At 34.9% G+C, this 15,154-nt stretch overlaps 1 protein-coding gene across 4 annotated transcripts in view; it reads right to left on the bottom strand.

Annotated features, from left to right (window-relative positions):
• Positions 1-15,154, bottom strand: part of TNNI3K (TNNI3 interacting kinase) — a 319,782-nt gene that overhangs the window by 199,304 nt on the left and 105,324 nt on the right. For all 4 annotated transcript variants that reach the window (XM_059135899.1, XM_059135898.1, XM_059135897.1 and 1 more), the window contains exon 6: positions 2,524-2,622. In XM_059135899.1, coding sequence (XP_058991882.1) covers positions 2,524-2,622 — 99 coding nt within the window. The remainder of the gene's footprint in view (positions 1-2,523; positions 2,623-15,154) is intronic.

The following is a 15,154-nucleotide window of genomic DNA, read 5'->3' as shown; positions in this document are numbered from 1 at the left end:
GACTCTGGCATGCCACCTGACCTAAGTGAGCTCATGTATCTCATCGACAGAAAGATGCAAATAACAACTAATTTTAGGATTTTGGAAAAATTACCAAAAAGAATAATCCACATAAAAGGCTTATCCCTGGGTATAAGATTACTCATACTGTAACTTATTAAGTTCATCAGGATGTCGTGAAGGTCAAGTAAAACTACTCATTGAACGAAGACACACTTTCCAGTTAAAACATTCTCTCTATATAGTATTACTTTATTACAACATGCTTGATATTGGATAATTAATTACTTTATAAATAATTATGTATTTAAATCAAATTATATTTAAAGCCATATAGTGATTTATAAAAATAATTGTCTAGGTTAGTCCATGTATTAGTTTCCCATTGTTGTAAACTGCCACAAAATTATTGGATTCAAGTAGCACAGGTTATTCTCTTAAAGCTCTGGAGGTTAGAAATCTAAAATCAAGGTATTGGCAGGCTTCAGTCTCTTTGGAGGCTTTCATTTCCTCACTTTTTCAGCTTCTATAGGTTGCATACATCCTTTTTTTCTTTCTTTTTTAATGATGAAAACAACTGTTTAGATTTAGCCAGCTGGACTCAGTTTAGATGATCCCAATTTTGTTGGCAACACCAAAAGCATCATAGTCAGGGGCCAGTTGAACATATGACTTCTTCTTTCCACCAGGTCTGATCAAGGTGTTGACCTTGGTCATGTCAATGTCATAGAGCTTCATCACAGCCTGTTTGATCTGGTGCTTGTTGGCCTTGATATCCACAATGAACAAAAGCGTGTTGTTGTCTCCTATTTTCTTCATGGCTGACTCAGTAGTCAGGGGGAACTTGATGATGGCATAGTGATCAGGCTCCTTTCTCCTGGGGGTGCTTTTTTGAGGGTATTTGGGCTTCCTTCCGAGATGCAGTCTTGGGTTGTCAGAATGTTGGTGGGAATGCAAGTTGGTGCAGCCTCTTTGGAGAACAGTGTGGAGATTCCTCAAGAAATTAAAAATAGAACTTTCCTATGACCCTGCCATTGCACTCCTGGGTATTTACCCCAAAGATACAGATGTAGTGAAAAGAAGGGCCATCTGTACCCCAATGTTTATAGCAGCAATGGCCATGGTCGCCAAACTGTGGAAAGAACCAAGATGCCCTTCAACGGATGAATGGATAATGAAGATGTGGTCCATATACACTAGGGAGTATTATGCCTCCATCAGAAAGGATGAATACCCAACTTTTGTATCAACATGGACGGGACTGGAAGAGATTATGCTGAGTGAAATAAGTCAGGCAGAGAGAGTCAGTTATCATATGTTTTCACTTATTTGTGGAGCATAACCAAAAGCATGGAGGACATGGGGAGTTAGAGAGAAGGGGGTTGGGGTAAATTGGAAGGGGAGGTGAATCATGAGAGACTATGGACTCTGAAAAACAATCTGAGGGGTTTGAAGTGGCGGGGGGGTGGGAGGTCAGGGTACCAGGTGGTGGGCATTATAGAGGGCACGGATTGCATAGAGCACTGGGTGTAGTGAAAAAATAATGATACTGTTATGCTGAAAATAAATAAATGAAAAAAAAAAAGAATGTAGGTGATGTGTAGATCTTTTTTATGTGATTGTGGACACCTTTCAGCACCACTCTTTTGGCCTTCAAAGCCTTTGCTTTGGCTTTGGCTTTGGGAGGGGCAGGGGCTTCCTTCTTAGCTTTAGAAACCATCTTCATAAAAGGGATTTTAATTGCTTACATTCTTTAGGTCGTGACCCTTCTTGTATCACTTTAACTTCTCACTTCTATTGTCACATCTGTTTCCTGCTCCCTAGTAAAAGGATCCTTGTGATTATATCAGGTCCACCCAGATGATTCTAGGATAATCTCTCCAACTCAAGATTCTTAATTTGATCACACCTGCAAAGTCCCTTTTAGGATATACATAAGTTCTGAAAATGAAAACCTGAACATATTTGCAGTATACCACATCCCAAGACAGTAGAAAAGAAGAAACTCAGTTTCTAAAACACACTTTTTTTTTTTTTTAACCTGCTGGGACAGTGTTCATGATTTGTTTTATTGTTACTGTCACTAGCATCATTATAGTAACAGTTATTGAGCATTTGCCAAACACTTTAAATTAATATCTCATCATATCAGCAATCCTATGAGCTAGATACTATTAATATTTTCTCTATTATGCAGATGAAGAAACTGATGATCAGGGAAATGACATAACATACACATGGTCACAAAGCTAGGAATTTTTCGAATTCAGGCTGACTGATTCCTGGGATTGTATACTTACATCACTGCCTCCCTTGGGTACTAAGACAGTCAGTAAAAATGAGTAACTTGGAAGATGCAGTATTTCTAAGGATCTATAAGTTCCTTAAGGGTGGAGGTGATGAGAATATGGCAAAAATAATTCAAAAGATATCTTAAATATTCTTTCTTTGAGGCTAGAACAGATAGCTCAACAAAAACCTGGAAGGTCCCACAGCCTTTGGGAATACTACTGTCAGACTTACCTGTTCATGTCCATAGTATGCTGCAATGTGCAATGGAGTGAAAAAAACTGCATCTTGAACATTGACATTAGCTCCCTGTTGCAGCAGGACATCAGCAGCCTGGATAAGAAAGAGCTCTGGGTTAATACCTGGCTGAGGAAATGATGTAAACAAAGACTCAAAGGAGCAGGAAATGTAATTGAGTAATTGAGTATATGAAAGAGAATAAAGGGAAATTCATTTTAAAAGAATACTGTCAGATTGAGAAGGCATTTGAAACCTTGATTTGAGACCTTGATTTGGGGCATCTGCCTATCAAAATTCATTTTACAACCATCATGCACAATGCTTGTTCAGAAGTCACCATCCTGAAGCAGTTTTCTTTCATCTCCCTTCTCTGAAACCTCTGACGACTTGTTTTTGTCTAGAAAATGAAGACTGGACCCCTTAGTGTGGGTTTCAAATGCCTTCTCAATCTGACAGTATACTTTTAAAATGAATTTCGCATTACTCTCTTTCATACACTCAATTACTTAATTACATTTCCTGCTCCTTTGAGTCTTTGTTTACATCATTTCCTCAGCCAGGTATTATCTTTTGCCCGAACTACAGATATTTAAACCCAAGCTAAATACCTTCTTCTCCAAGATTTCTTTGATTTTCCTCCCTTCCCTGTCAGTGGACTTGCTGAAATTATCTTTCTTCTACAGAAATTTTATGTAACTTTCTTTCATGCGATATATAACAACTGAATAATTATATGCATTCCTTTTCATCCATACTAAAGAACAAATCCTTTAAGGACAGAGTACATCAGGTTCATCTTTATAATCCTGACCTGGCCTGTTGCTATGCAAATAGCAATCATTCAATAAGCATTTGTTGAATGAATGAGTGGATGAGTGAATGAATGAATGAATGTATGAATGAATGAAATAATGAATAAATGAGCAACTGAAAAACACAAGGAGCTATTGGTCAATTATCTTCTTTGAAAATTATACATTGTAACAAATTGGCTAACGCTTCAAATTTCTTCTCCTCCCAAAGACCTATTTCTAAGTCTCACTTCTGGAAAATTGGTTGGAATCATTTCCTTCAGACGTGCTCCTTTTATTGTGGATTTTAATGCATTATCTATTCTTCATGTAGTCAAATAATTCATTTGGGAAAATTTTCAAAAGTCTGTTAAGCTTAGGAGACAACACAGGAAGATAGGATCTAAAAGCTCAAGGACTTAGGTTCCAACATCTCTTCTATTACAATAAACAAATTGCCTCAGTAAAGTTTCCTATCCTGTTTGAATCATAGCCCTTCAGAACTGGAGAGGGACCATGGGCAGATATTACATTTCAAACCCCTATTTTTTAAAGATGAAGAAACAGAAATGAGAAAAAAGAAGAAATTGAAAATGAGAGGAAGTAGGACATTTCTCAAGGTCATGGAGCAAGTCAGTGTCAGCACAGAATCTTTAGTCTCTTGCCTCAAGCTTTGTTTCTGAGTGCTCTATGGTTTTAAATAGTTTATTCATTCAATCATCCGTTTATTCATGTATCAACACACAGTTTATTGAGCATGTATGAGCTAAAACTGTTGTTTTGCATTCTTATTCTCAGAAGTTATTCAATCAGCATTACAACTGATTGTCATACAAAGTTAAGGAATTCTTTTTTTTTTTTTAAAGTACAAAGAAGTTTATTGAAACATTATAATAGTAAACAAAAATGTAATGTTCTTTGTGGAAATAATATTATGTTCTCAAAACTATCACTTTTTTATTAACCTGGAAAGGGGTCTATGAAATACCTTTAAGTTAAATAAGCACATGCATTCATATATATATATACACACACACACACATATATAATACTTATGTATATACATTAATAATTTTAAATAATGGAAGGAAACATACTAAAACATTAATAGTAAATAGCTATATAAGGTGAGATTATAAAGGATCTTCACATTTTTTTATTTCATAACTTTTACCATGACTTGTAGTACCAGGAAAATATCTTCCATTTTGAAACAAAAATTAATAAGAAATACCAAATTTTAATATTTTGGAGAGTGATTTCACCCATATTTTTATTCCTAACTGTCTTTCAAATGAAATCACTGTTCTAAATAAATATTTATACCATTCATGATCAACATTAAAATAGGGGACTTTTTAGAGCTTGTGAATAAAGTTGTGATTTAAAGCTCAACACACTTGATGTTGAAGGCTTTGAGAAAAAACTTCTACTAACAAAGCAAGATCTACAGTTGCAAGATATTTGAAATTCTTACCAAAGAAACTCCACATACAATAGGAAAAATAATCAAAGTTATGTTTTTGATGGATTTGATGATTAATAGTGAACAAAAATCAGAAGATAAAATACAATCAGTGACAATGCGTTAGAGGTAATAGAATGACTGAGTTTAATGTTACAGGCTTTTCAACTAGTTTCAACTAGACGTAGCTACTCCTTTGTTCATTTATATTGTCTAGCTACCCAAGAAGGTCATTTACAAGATCGAAGGATCATGAATTTTCATTAGATTGATCAAAAGCAGCTGGAAACGGTCTTTCAGTGAAAGATACACATTTTTTTTTCTTAATTATTTTAAATTGTTTTTTAAAATTCTTTTCTCCGAGATCTTCTTTAAATTCAAGTTGGTTAACATATAATATTAATTTCAGGAGTAGAATCTAGCGATTTAAAAAGATAAGGAATTCTTGTTAGGACATCTGAAATTTCTGGTGGTTTCAAAAATATAAACAGGTTTGGGGAACCTCAGTGGCTCAGTTGGTTATGTCGGCTCTTGATTTCAGCTCATGTCATGATCTCAGGATTGTGAAATCAAGCCCCAGGTTGGGCTCTGTACTCAGTAGGGAGACTGTTTGCGATTCTCTCTCTCCTCCCTCTGCCACTGCCCCTTTGTGTGCACACACACATGGTTTCTCTCTCCCTTTCTCTAAAATAAATAAATCTTAAAAAAATCTATATTTATATCTATATCATCTATATCTCTATATATTTATATCATCTCTAGCTCTATCTCTCTGTCTCTATATCTATGTATACAGATGTATAGGCTTCTGTATACACCCAGAACAGTATTTTTGCTGTTTTTGAGTATTGCTAACAAGTGATCCATAGAATACATAATGTGTATAGTGAGTTGATTTTCTAATAAAAAAATTAAAAACACCATTAACATTTATTGAGGGCACATTGAGTGTCACACCCTGCACTCAGTGCATAAATGGTAACTGGAATGTCCTGTTTCACCCCAAAACAGAGAAAGATAAGTACTTACTTTTCCATTTTAAAAGTGAAGAAACTGAGCCTCAAGGAGCCTAGATAAATTATTTGAGTTCCTATAGCTAGTAAAGGCAGAATTGGAATTCAAATCTAGGTCCCTTTGACTTCAAACATTTTCCATTAGGCCCTTTGTGTGACCTTAATCTCATTAACACTAATCTTTAAGTAAATGAACTAACTAAGAGGAAACTTTCAGTAGAAGCTCTATGGATCCAGCTTGGAATGAATATCAGAGCCATTTATATAAAACATTTGGTATCTTAGACTTTACATGCCTGGGAGTTCAATCTTAGGAACCTTTATAGAAGGTCACAAATGATCAAGTAAATGAAGCTTTTCACAATTTCCCTTATTTTAAATATAGCATAAAGTAGACAGCATGCATTTTTATTGTAATAGGGACTCTGAAATGTTAACATATAGTGCCAATTTCTCAGGCTTGATTCCAGAACTTACTTTGATTCTAAAAGATAACGGCTCTTAGGCTTCAATAAATGGTCCAAAGCAAACTTTTTTCCTCCTAAATCTGCACTTACCCAATCACTCAGAAGGTCAATCTTTTGGCTGAGCATTAATTATGAAGTGCTGGCCTTCTGAGAAACTGTCAAAAATGTAAGTCTTAATGAAACCACAGAGTCATTATTGAACAGTAGGTTTTATTTAGTTTGTTTTAAAACTCAAGGAAATATTTAACCATTGAGAGCAATGTACATTGGAATTATTTGAATAATATCATATGTTACTTATATGAGTAGAATGCATTTATTGATCTTTATTTCTTTTGGAGTCATCATGGAGAGAGTATATCTAAGCAATCTATGGGAATATAATGTATTGTGATGTACAAATATGACTGTCATGTATCTAAGACAAATACACTTGTATTAACATGTAAGCTGGAACATACATCTATCATTTAATCCATGCTTCCCTTCTCCAAAACTTAAAAAAGTTGGTAAAGCAATCTCGCATTCTTTCTACTATATGAAGCTTCATAAAGTCACGGTCTGAATTATTTGCCACTTTGCAAAGTATATGATAGGCATCCAAATAATTGTTGAATTGGACTGTATTTCTAGCAAAAATTATACACACATACACACACACCATTAGTTATAAGGGAATTAAACTAATAATCAGGACACAATTATATGATAGAAATTTTAAATAATTCAACATTTATTGATCATTTATTTATTTTTAAAATTCAATTAGCCAACAAATAGTACATCATTAGTTTAAGATGTAGTGTTCAACTATCCATTGGTTGAGCATACTAAATTAACCTTTTGCAAACCGCAGTGCCTGCTCCATGCCAGGAACTGTGATTAGAGTTTTACATGTACACATTATCTCATTAAGAATTTTGTAAGTCACAAAATCTGTTGTCTTAAGATTTTTTGATAGAATACATAGTTTTGACCTTTTTCCCTTGAAAATATTAACAAAACTACTAGTGAAATTGTAGAGTAGAAAAAAAGTTATCACAGAAAGGATATCTTTATAATCTCTAGACTCTTTTTTTTTTTAAAGATTTTATTTATTTATTTGACAGAGATCACAAGTAGGCAGAGAGGCAGGCAGAGAGAGAGAGAGAGAGAAGCAGGCTCCCTGCTGAGCAGAGAGCCCAATATGGGGCTCTATCCCAGGGCCCTGGGATTATGACCTGAGCCGAAGGCAGAGGCTTTAACCCACTGAGCCACCCAGGCGTCCCAATCTTTAGATTCTTTAAGGAAATAAACTGTATTATATTTAGATTTGTATAACTGACATATATGTCACTATTATTATTATTATGATCAAAGGAACGGTGTTCAAATATAGTCTGGTAACTAGGTACCTTTTACTGACCAAAAGATAAGCACCAAAAAGTGCTTCCCATTAAGTAGTTGTTTCATAAGCATAGAAAATGAATCAGAGTTCCTTATTTTGATAGTAGGAATTACTATATATATTACACTTTACAGATATTTTTTATTTACCAGTTGACTCTTCAAAAGATCCAACTGGGGTATCTCCAATTTTCAGGTGTATTTAAACATATATTTATATATTCTGCTCTTTCTTCCTAGAAAGCCTCCTTTCTCTTTCTCTGCATGCCATAACCAGTCTCAAGGTCAAGCTTATGTTCTTCATGAGAAGTTCCTACAAATACTTCCCCATATTGAACATTTCTGGATGCTTATACTATTTGTCCTCACAACTTAATCTTCCTTTTAATAGTCACTGTGGGTAAACCACTATTATATAAAATTCTTAACTTCTTTTTTTCATGTTCTAAACTTGTGCCAGTGAAGTGTAGTAAGTTTGGGACTTCAGCAAAAATAATTTTTCACTGGAATTTAATCATAATTAAAATGGTCAAATCTTTGGGGATAAAAATATATGTTTATAAAAAATAAAAAATTTTAAAAAATGGTTAAATCTTATTATTTAAAATTCCAGAGATTCTACAAGTAATGTCTATAAGAGCAAAGGCCTTTATTGTTCTTGCTTGCTGAATACTTCTATAATATGACTTTAACTTATTTGACTTGGTACCATTTAGCACCCTCTCTATTCTTTATATTATGAAAGTCATCAATAGCACTGAAGAAAATAAAGGCCATATCAAGAGGAACCAAATGTCCCATGGGAGAGAAGTAGAATAAAATAAATTTTGAGGGATAAAATGTCAATCGATATCAGTTGAAATTGCCAACATTAGGTACAGTGTCTTCTACCTAGTAGATGTTCAATAAATACCTATACTTTTAAATTAAGATTTTCTTTCCTTTAAGTGATGTATCATTTTAATGACTTTCTTGTTGTCTTCTTCAAATGTATGCTTATACTACTGTTTTCCTCAGGATTTATAGTTTATTTAAAGCCAGAATTTTCTCTTCTGTATACATTTATTTAACTTTTACTACTAAGATTTACAGAGAGCAAAACCATGAGACTACACTAGGATAATACACATTGCCTTTTTTTGGGAAAATCTGTAGTAGTAAAACTTTAGACAAAAATGATTTTTAAAAATTTTTAAATTTTGAATTTTTTTAAATTTAAATTTTAGAATTATGTTATCAGTTAACGCACAGTGCTATATTGGTTTCAGGTGTACCGTATAGTGATTGCACAATCCTATACGTTACTCAGTACACATCAAAAGTACACTCCTAAATCCCCATCACCTATTTAACCCATTCACCCACCCACCTTTCCTTTGGTAACCATTAGTTTGTTCTCTTTAGTTAAGAGTCCGTTTCTTGGTTTCTCTGTCTCTCCGTCTCTCAATCTTTCCCTTGGTTCATTTGTTTTGTTTATTAAATTCCATGTATGAGAGAAATCATATGGTATTTGTCTTTCTCTGACTGGTTATTTTGTTTAGGATTATACTCTCTAGTTCCATCCATGTCTTGCACCAGTTTGCTTTCTGACAAACTGCGCAGTTTGCCGGAATGCAAACTGGTGCGGTCACTGTGGAAAACAGTATTAAGTTTCCATAAAAAGTTAAAAATAGAAATACCCTATGATCCAGTAATTGCTCTACTGGATATTTACCCCCAAAATACAAAAACACTAATTCAAAAGGATACATGCACCCTTATGTTTATAGCAGCATTCTTTACAATAGAGGAAAATGTTTTCTAAAGTTTATGCCCCATGAATTCAAAATGATCCCAAGACATTAATATGCAAATTGATTTAGATTTGATATTTTCCAATTATTTCCATTTCTAACTTTCAAAAACTGGTTCTCAATTGTGTCCCCTTGAACCATTCCCTCTCTCCTAAACGTTATAGACAATACTCTTAAAAGCAGTCTACCTTTTGTTCACATTTCCTCACCTCCTATTCATTCCTCACCCACTACAACCTGGCTTCAGACCTCACCGCCTTAGCATAATTTCTGTGGAAAATGACATGAAAGGCCTCCTAATTGCCCATTCCAACAGATACTTTTTAGTTTTTTCCTTATTTTAATATTTATTTTGTTATTTATCTGCTCCTTAACATCCTATTCTTCCTTAGGTTGATTGACATTGCAGTTTTTGAGTTTGCTCCTTACCTTTTCTGCCAACTTGTTATTATTCCTCCTCAGAGGTGACTCTCTCTGTTCAACTCTTAAGAGTTTCTTAAATGTTGCTTTTTCCTCACTGACAAGTGTTTCCTTGTGCTTCTTTTCGATCTCCTTTTTCTGCTATAATTCTTTTGTATTAAGTTAATACATGCAAAACAATTAGCACAATACTTGGTATGTAATGAAAAGTATTCAATAAGTGGCAGCTATTAGTTATTTTACTGTATACATTCTCTGGTTGATTCCATCTACTATGACTGTTGCTGCTGCTGCTACTACTACTACTACTACACACACACACACACACATTCACCCGTCTCCAGTTGCATGTGCTTTTTCCAGACTTCCTCTAACAGAAAATCTACCTTCTTTGGCAACTGTTCATCCTGTTACATATTTCTACTCTATTTCCCATTGCTTTTTTCCCTGAGGTGATAGAGTCCTCTACATCGATCTGTCACTTATAGTTTGTTATTAATGTGAATGAAGCATTAGAAGGCAAAGGGAACTAATATTTCTTCAATGTGTACTTTGAGGATATCTATCAGCAAAATAGAATATCTCTTTCAGGTAATGCTTATAGCAATCTCATGGAATTTTATCAATATCCCCAAATTAAAAATAATAATAATGGAATTCAGAATTATATAGCTTTTAAGGAAAGTTTTTTTTTAATTAATTTTTTATTTTTTATAAACATATATTTTTATCCCCAGGGGTACAGGTCTGTGAATCACCAGGTTTACACACTTCACAGCACTCACCAAAGCACATACCCTCCCCAATGTCCATAATCCCACCCCCTTCTCCCAAACCCCCTCCCCCCAGGAACCCTCAGTTTGTTTTGTGAGATTAAGAGTCACTTATGGTTTGTCTCCCTCCCAATCCCATCTTGTTTCATTGATTCTTCTCCTACCCACTTAAGCCCCCATGTTGCATCACCACTTCTTCATATCAGGGAGATCATATGATAGTTGTCTTTCTCTGCTTGACTTATTTCGCTAAGCATGATATGCTCTAGTTCCATCCATGTTGTCGCAAATGGCAAGATTTCATTTCTTTTGATGGCTGCATAGTATTTCATTGTGTATATATACTACATCTTCTTGATCCATTCATCTGTTGATGGACATCTAGGTTCTTTCCATAGTTTGGCTATTGTGGACATTGCTGCTATAAACATTCGGGTGCACGTGCCCCTTTGGATCACTACGTTTGTATCTTTAGGGTAAATACCCAATAGTGCAATTGCTGGGTCATAGGGCAGTTCTATTTTCAACATTTTGAGGAACCTCCATGCTGTTTTCCAGATTGGCTGCACCAGCTTGCATTCCCACCAACAGTGTAGGAGGGTTCCCCTTTCTCCGCATCCTCGCCAGCATCTGTCATTTCCTGACTTGTTGATTTTAGCCATTCTGACTGGTGTGAGGTGATATCTCATTGTGGTTTTGATTTGTATTTCCCTGATGCCCAGTGATATGGAGCACTTTTTCATGTGTCTGTTGGCCATCTGGATGTCGTCTTTGCAGAAATGTCTGTTCATGTCCTCTGCCCATTTCTTGATTGAATTATATAGCTTTTAAGGAAAGTTTAAATTCACCAAAGTTTAAATTCAGATCTATGGAGGTCCAAAGCACCATACCATTCCATGCTGTTTTACTTCTTATGTGTGTTATTATTTATGGCCAGTTAGCAATTCCTTGCCATCTTATCAGTTCTGCAGAAGATATAGTTCTTTGTAGATGTTACTCTTCAAAGATTTTCAGAGATGTTCGTATAGCCAGTATATCAGTAAGAACAATCCTGCTTATATAGCAGTGTACACAACAGCTAAACTATGGAAAGAACCCAGATGAATGGATAAAGAAGATGTGAGATATATACGTGTGTGTGTGTATGTGTGTGTAATGGAATACTACTTAGCCATTAAAAATGAAATCTGAAAAATAAAGATGTGAGATATACATATATATGTGTATATTCCATACATATACATATACATATATATGTATACATGTATATATATTGAATACCACTTAGCCATCAAAAATTGAAATCCTGCCATTTGCAATGACGTGGATGGAACTAGAGGGTATTATGTTAAGCAAAATAAGTCTATCAGAGAAAGACAATTATCATGTGATCTCACTGATATGTGAAATTTAAGAAATAAAGCAGAGGTCATAGGGGAAGAGAGGAAAAAAATAAAACAAGATGAAACCAGAGCAGGAGACAAACCATAGGAGACTCTTAATAATAGGAAACAAACTGAGGGTTGCTGGAGGGGAAGAGGGTTGCAGTAACTAGGTGATGGACATTAATAACAGCATGTGATGTAATGAGCATAGGGTATTATATGACTGATGAATCACAGACCTATACCTCTGAAAACAATAGTACATTATGTGTCAATTTAAAAAAGAAAGATTTTTCCAAAATGAAAAAAAAAAAAAGAAAAGAATTATCCTGGCTATGTAACTGTTTGCAGTTGACTGAAAAACAAATAAAGCAAAATTTATTTTAAGTAGGAGTTGTTTATTAGAGATCTTAAAGAGTCTTATGTACTACGGAAGGAAGTTTGGAATTTTTCTTAAAATTTTTCCTTTTAGGAACTCACCAAGAGATTTCAAGTCGTAGTAAAGTATATTCTGATTTGGATCTTAAAATGACTCTTCTAGTAATAGTATAGCAAATGGATTGAAGAGGGAGCAAGATTGGCAGCAGGGTGATCAGTTAGCAAGGGCCCACAGTAAGTTAAAAAGAAAGAGCTAAGGATCACATGAGCGGAGGTAGTAGTAGTGGCTTGGAAATGAAGAATGGTTTTCAGAGACAATTAAGATGGTAGAATCATATCACGGCATATAAGACGACTGGTGAGAGATGATGAGAAATTGTTAACAAGTGATGACTTTAAAAGAGGAGGAAGTGGTGATACAACATGGAGGCTTAAGTGGGTAGAAGAAGAATAAATGAAACAAGATGGGATTGGGAGGGAGACAAACCATAAGTGACTCTTAATCTCACAAAACAAACTGAGGGTTGCCGGGGGGAGGGGGTTTGGGAGAAGGGGGTGGGATTATGGACATTGGGGAGGGTATGTGATTTGGTGAGTGCTGTGAAGTGTGTAAACCTGGTGATTCACAGACCTGTACCCCTGGGGATAAAAATATATGTTTATAAAAAATAAAAAATTAAAAAAAAATAAATTAAAAAAAAAAAAAAAAAAAAAAGGAAACCTCTTAGGGGAGATGAGCATGAAGATAAAACTTTTGTCTACTTCATGAATTTAGGAAGTGAGAACACTACCTACAGTTCTGCCTCCCAGATTAATTGCTTGTAATAGCCAGTTTCTTCCAGTTCTTCTTTGCAGTTCACTTTGTTCTTATCCAACACCACAAGCTGTTTCGATTGATTGAGGCCAATCCTTGAATCAAGATGTGAACATAATTCTCAAATTTTCAAACAACTACCAAAAACTATGTTAATTAAAGATGCCAATAAGTGCTTGCCCATTTGTATTGAAGCTTGTATTACTTAGAAAACATTTCAGATAGTAGCATTTGCTTTAGATTGAATAAGAACTTCTTTTGACTTTATGCTCTATTCTCTGTAAAATTTTCTACTTTTAAATATATACACTCCTTGACATCCACTACAAATGTTAGGTGAGAACTCTCTACCATGTAGTCACAGAGTTTTTCACTTACAACATTCACTGAATATTTTTGTAATGACTTTACCTGGCATACCTCTAATTAAATATTTGAGTACAAAAACTTATTGGAAAATAGTTTCTTCAGGCTGTCACAGAAATGAGGTTCTCTTATGTGATCTTTCTCTTATTATCTCAGGTTAAAATTAAATTTGGTCTGAAAATTACTTAGAAAATGATTCCACAAGATAATATTATCAAAGAAATTAAAGGGATGCTCCATATTCTTAAGTTGTAGAAATAGAGCTGAAGGATATATTAACTTATATACATATATATATAAAAAGAATTCATCAATTATATAAATGTATCACTTCTCAGGAAATTATGAGAACATAAGTAGAAAAGCTGTTGAATGAAGAAGAGTAATGAGAAGCAGTGAGGTCAAGGCTGGAGATACAAGTGGTGTGTATCATTCTATTAAAGTAATAATTGAAGCCAGGAGATAACATCACTTCCGTAAGGTAAGAGGAGATATTTATGGGATATTTACTGCTAAAAAGGGATAAGAAAAGGAGCCAGCAAAGGAAAAAGTCATCTAAAAAAGAAAAAGATAACAAAGGAATGCTTATTAAGGAAGTCCCTGGAAGAGATAGTTTTAAGAAAAGAGGGACATTTTCTAACCCTTCCATCTAATAATCATCTTGCTGTGCTATTTTCTTCTTTATATATATGTGTGTGTGTGTGTGTGTGTGTGTGTGTGTGTGTGTGTGTGTGTGTATATATATAGCAGCATTTCTTTATGTGATGGTCTTATTTTAAAATCCCTGGCTGAGAAAACAGGCTTTCAACATTTACTATGTTATGAATATATCATGTTCTTTGCATTTCAAAACCCATAATTTTTAAACAAAATTTTTTTAAAAAATATTTTATTTATTTATTTATTTGAGAAGGAGACAGTGAGACAGAGGATGAGAGGGGAGAAGGTCCGAGGGAGAAGCAGACTCCTTGTGGAGCTGGGAGCCTGATGTGGGACTTGAACCTGGCACTCCAGGATCATGACCTGAGCCGAAGGCAGTTGCTTGACCAACTGAACCACCTAGGCGCCCCCATAACTTTTTTTTTCTTATGAGATTTACTTATAGAGCTGCCAAAGGCCCAACATTTTTCACTATTTTCTGATTGTGGAGACTTGAACATTGTAGTACTAGTTAGGCTTCCTCTCACTGATGTTCCTCTCCACACTGCAGACACCCTGGACGTTAGGACCACGAAGGGTAAGTAGCACCTGACAACCAGTTTTCTCATGACTTTTGTTCTCCAGCCCAAGTCACCTGAACCTCCATCTTTGGCTGCTCTACCAAAGCATTTTGAAAGCAAATGATTTGCCTCTAGTTGAAAAATAAACTTAAAAAAAAAAAAAGATTTATTTATACGAGAGAGAGACAGAGAAATAGAGGGGGGGATGGGGGGAGAGGCAGAGAGAGAGAGAGGGAGACAGAAACGAAGCAGATTCCATGCAGAGCCAGTGGTAGGGCTCAACCTCAGGACCTTGAGATCATAACCTTGAGATCACAACCCTGAGATTATGACTTGAGCTGAAACCAAGAGTTT

Source organism: Mustela lutreola, chromosome 10, assembly GCF_030435805.1.
Source record: "Mustela lutreola isolate mMusLut2 chromosome 10, mMusLut2.pri, whole genome shotgun sequence".
In the NCBI taxonomy this organism is placed as follows: domain Eukaryota; kingdom Metazoa; phylum Chordata; class Mammalia; order Carnivora; family Mustelidae; genus Mustela; species Mustela lutreola.
Note: the sequence above shows the minus strand (reverse complement) of the source record. Positions and strands in the feature narration are given on the sequence as shown.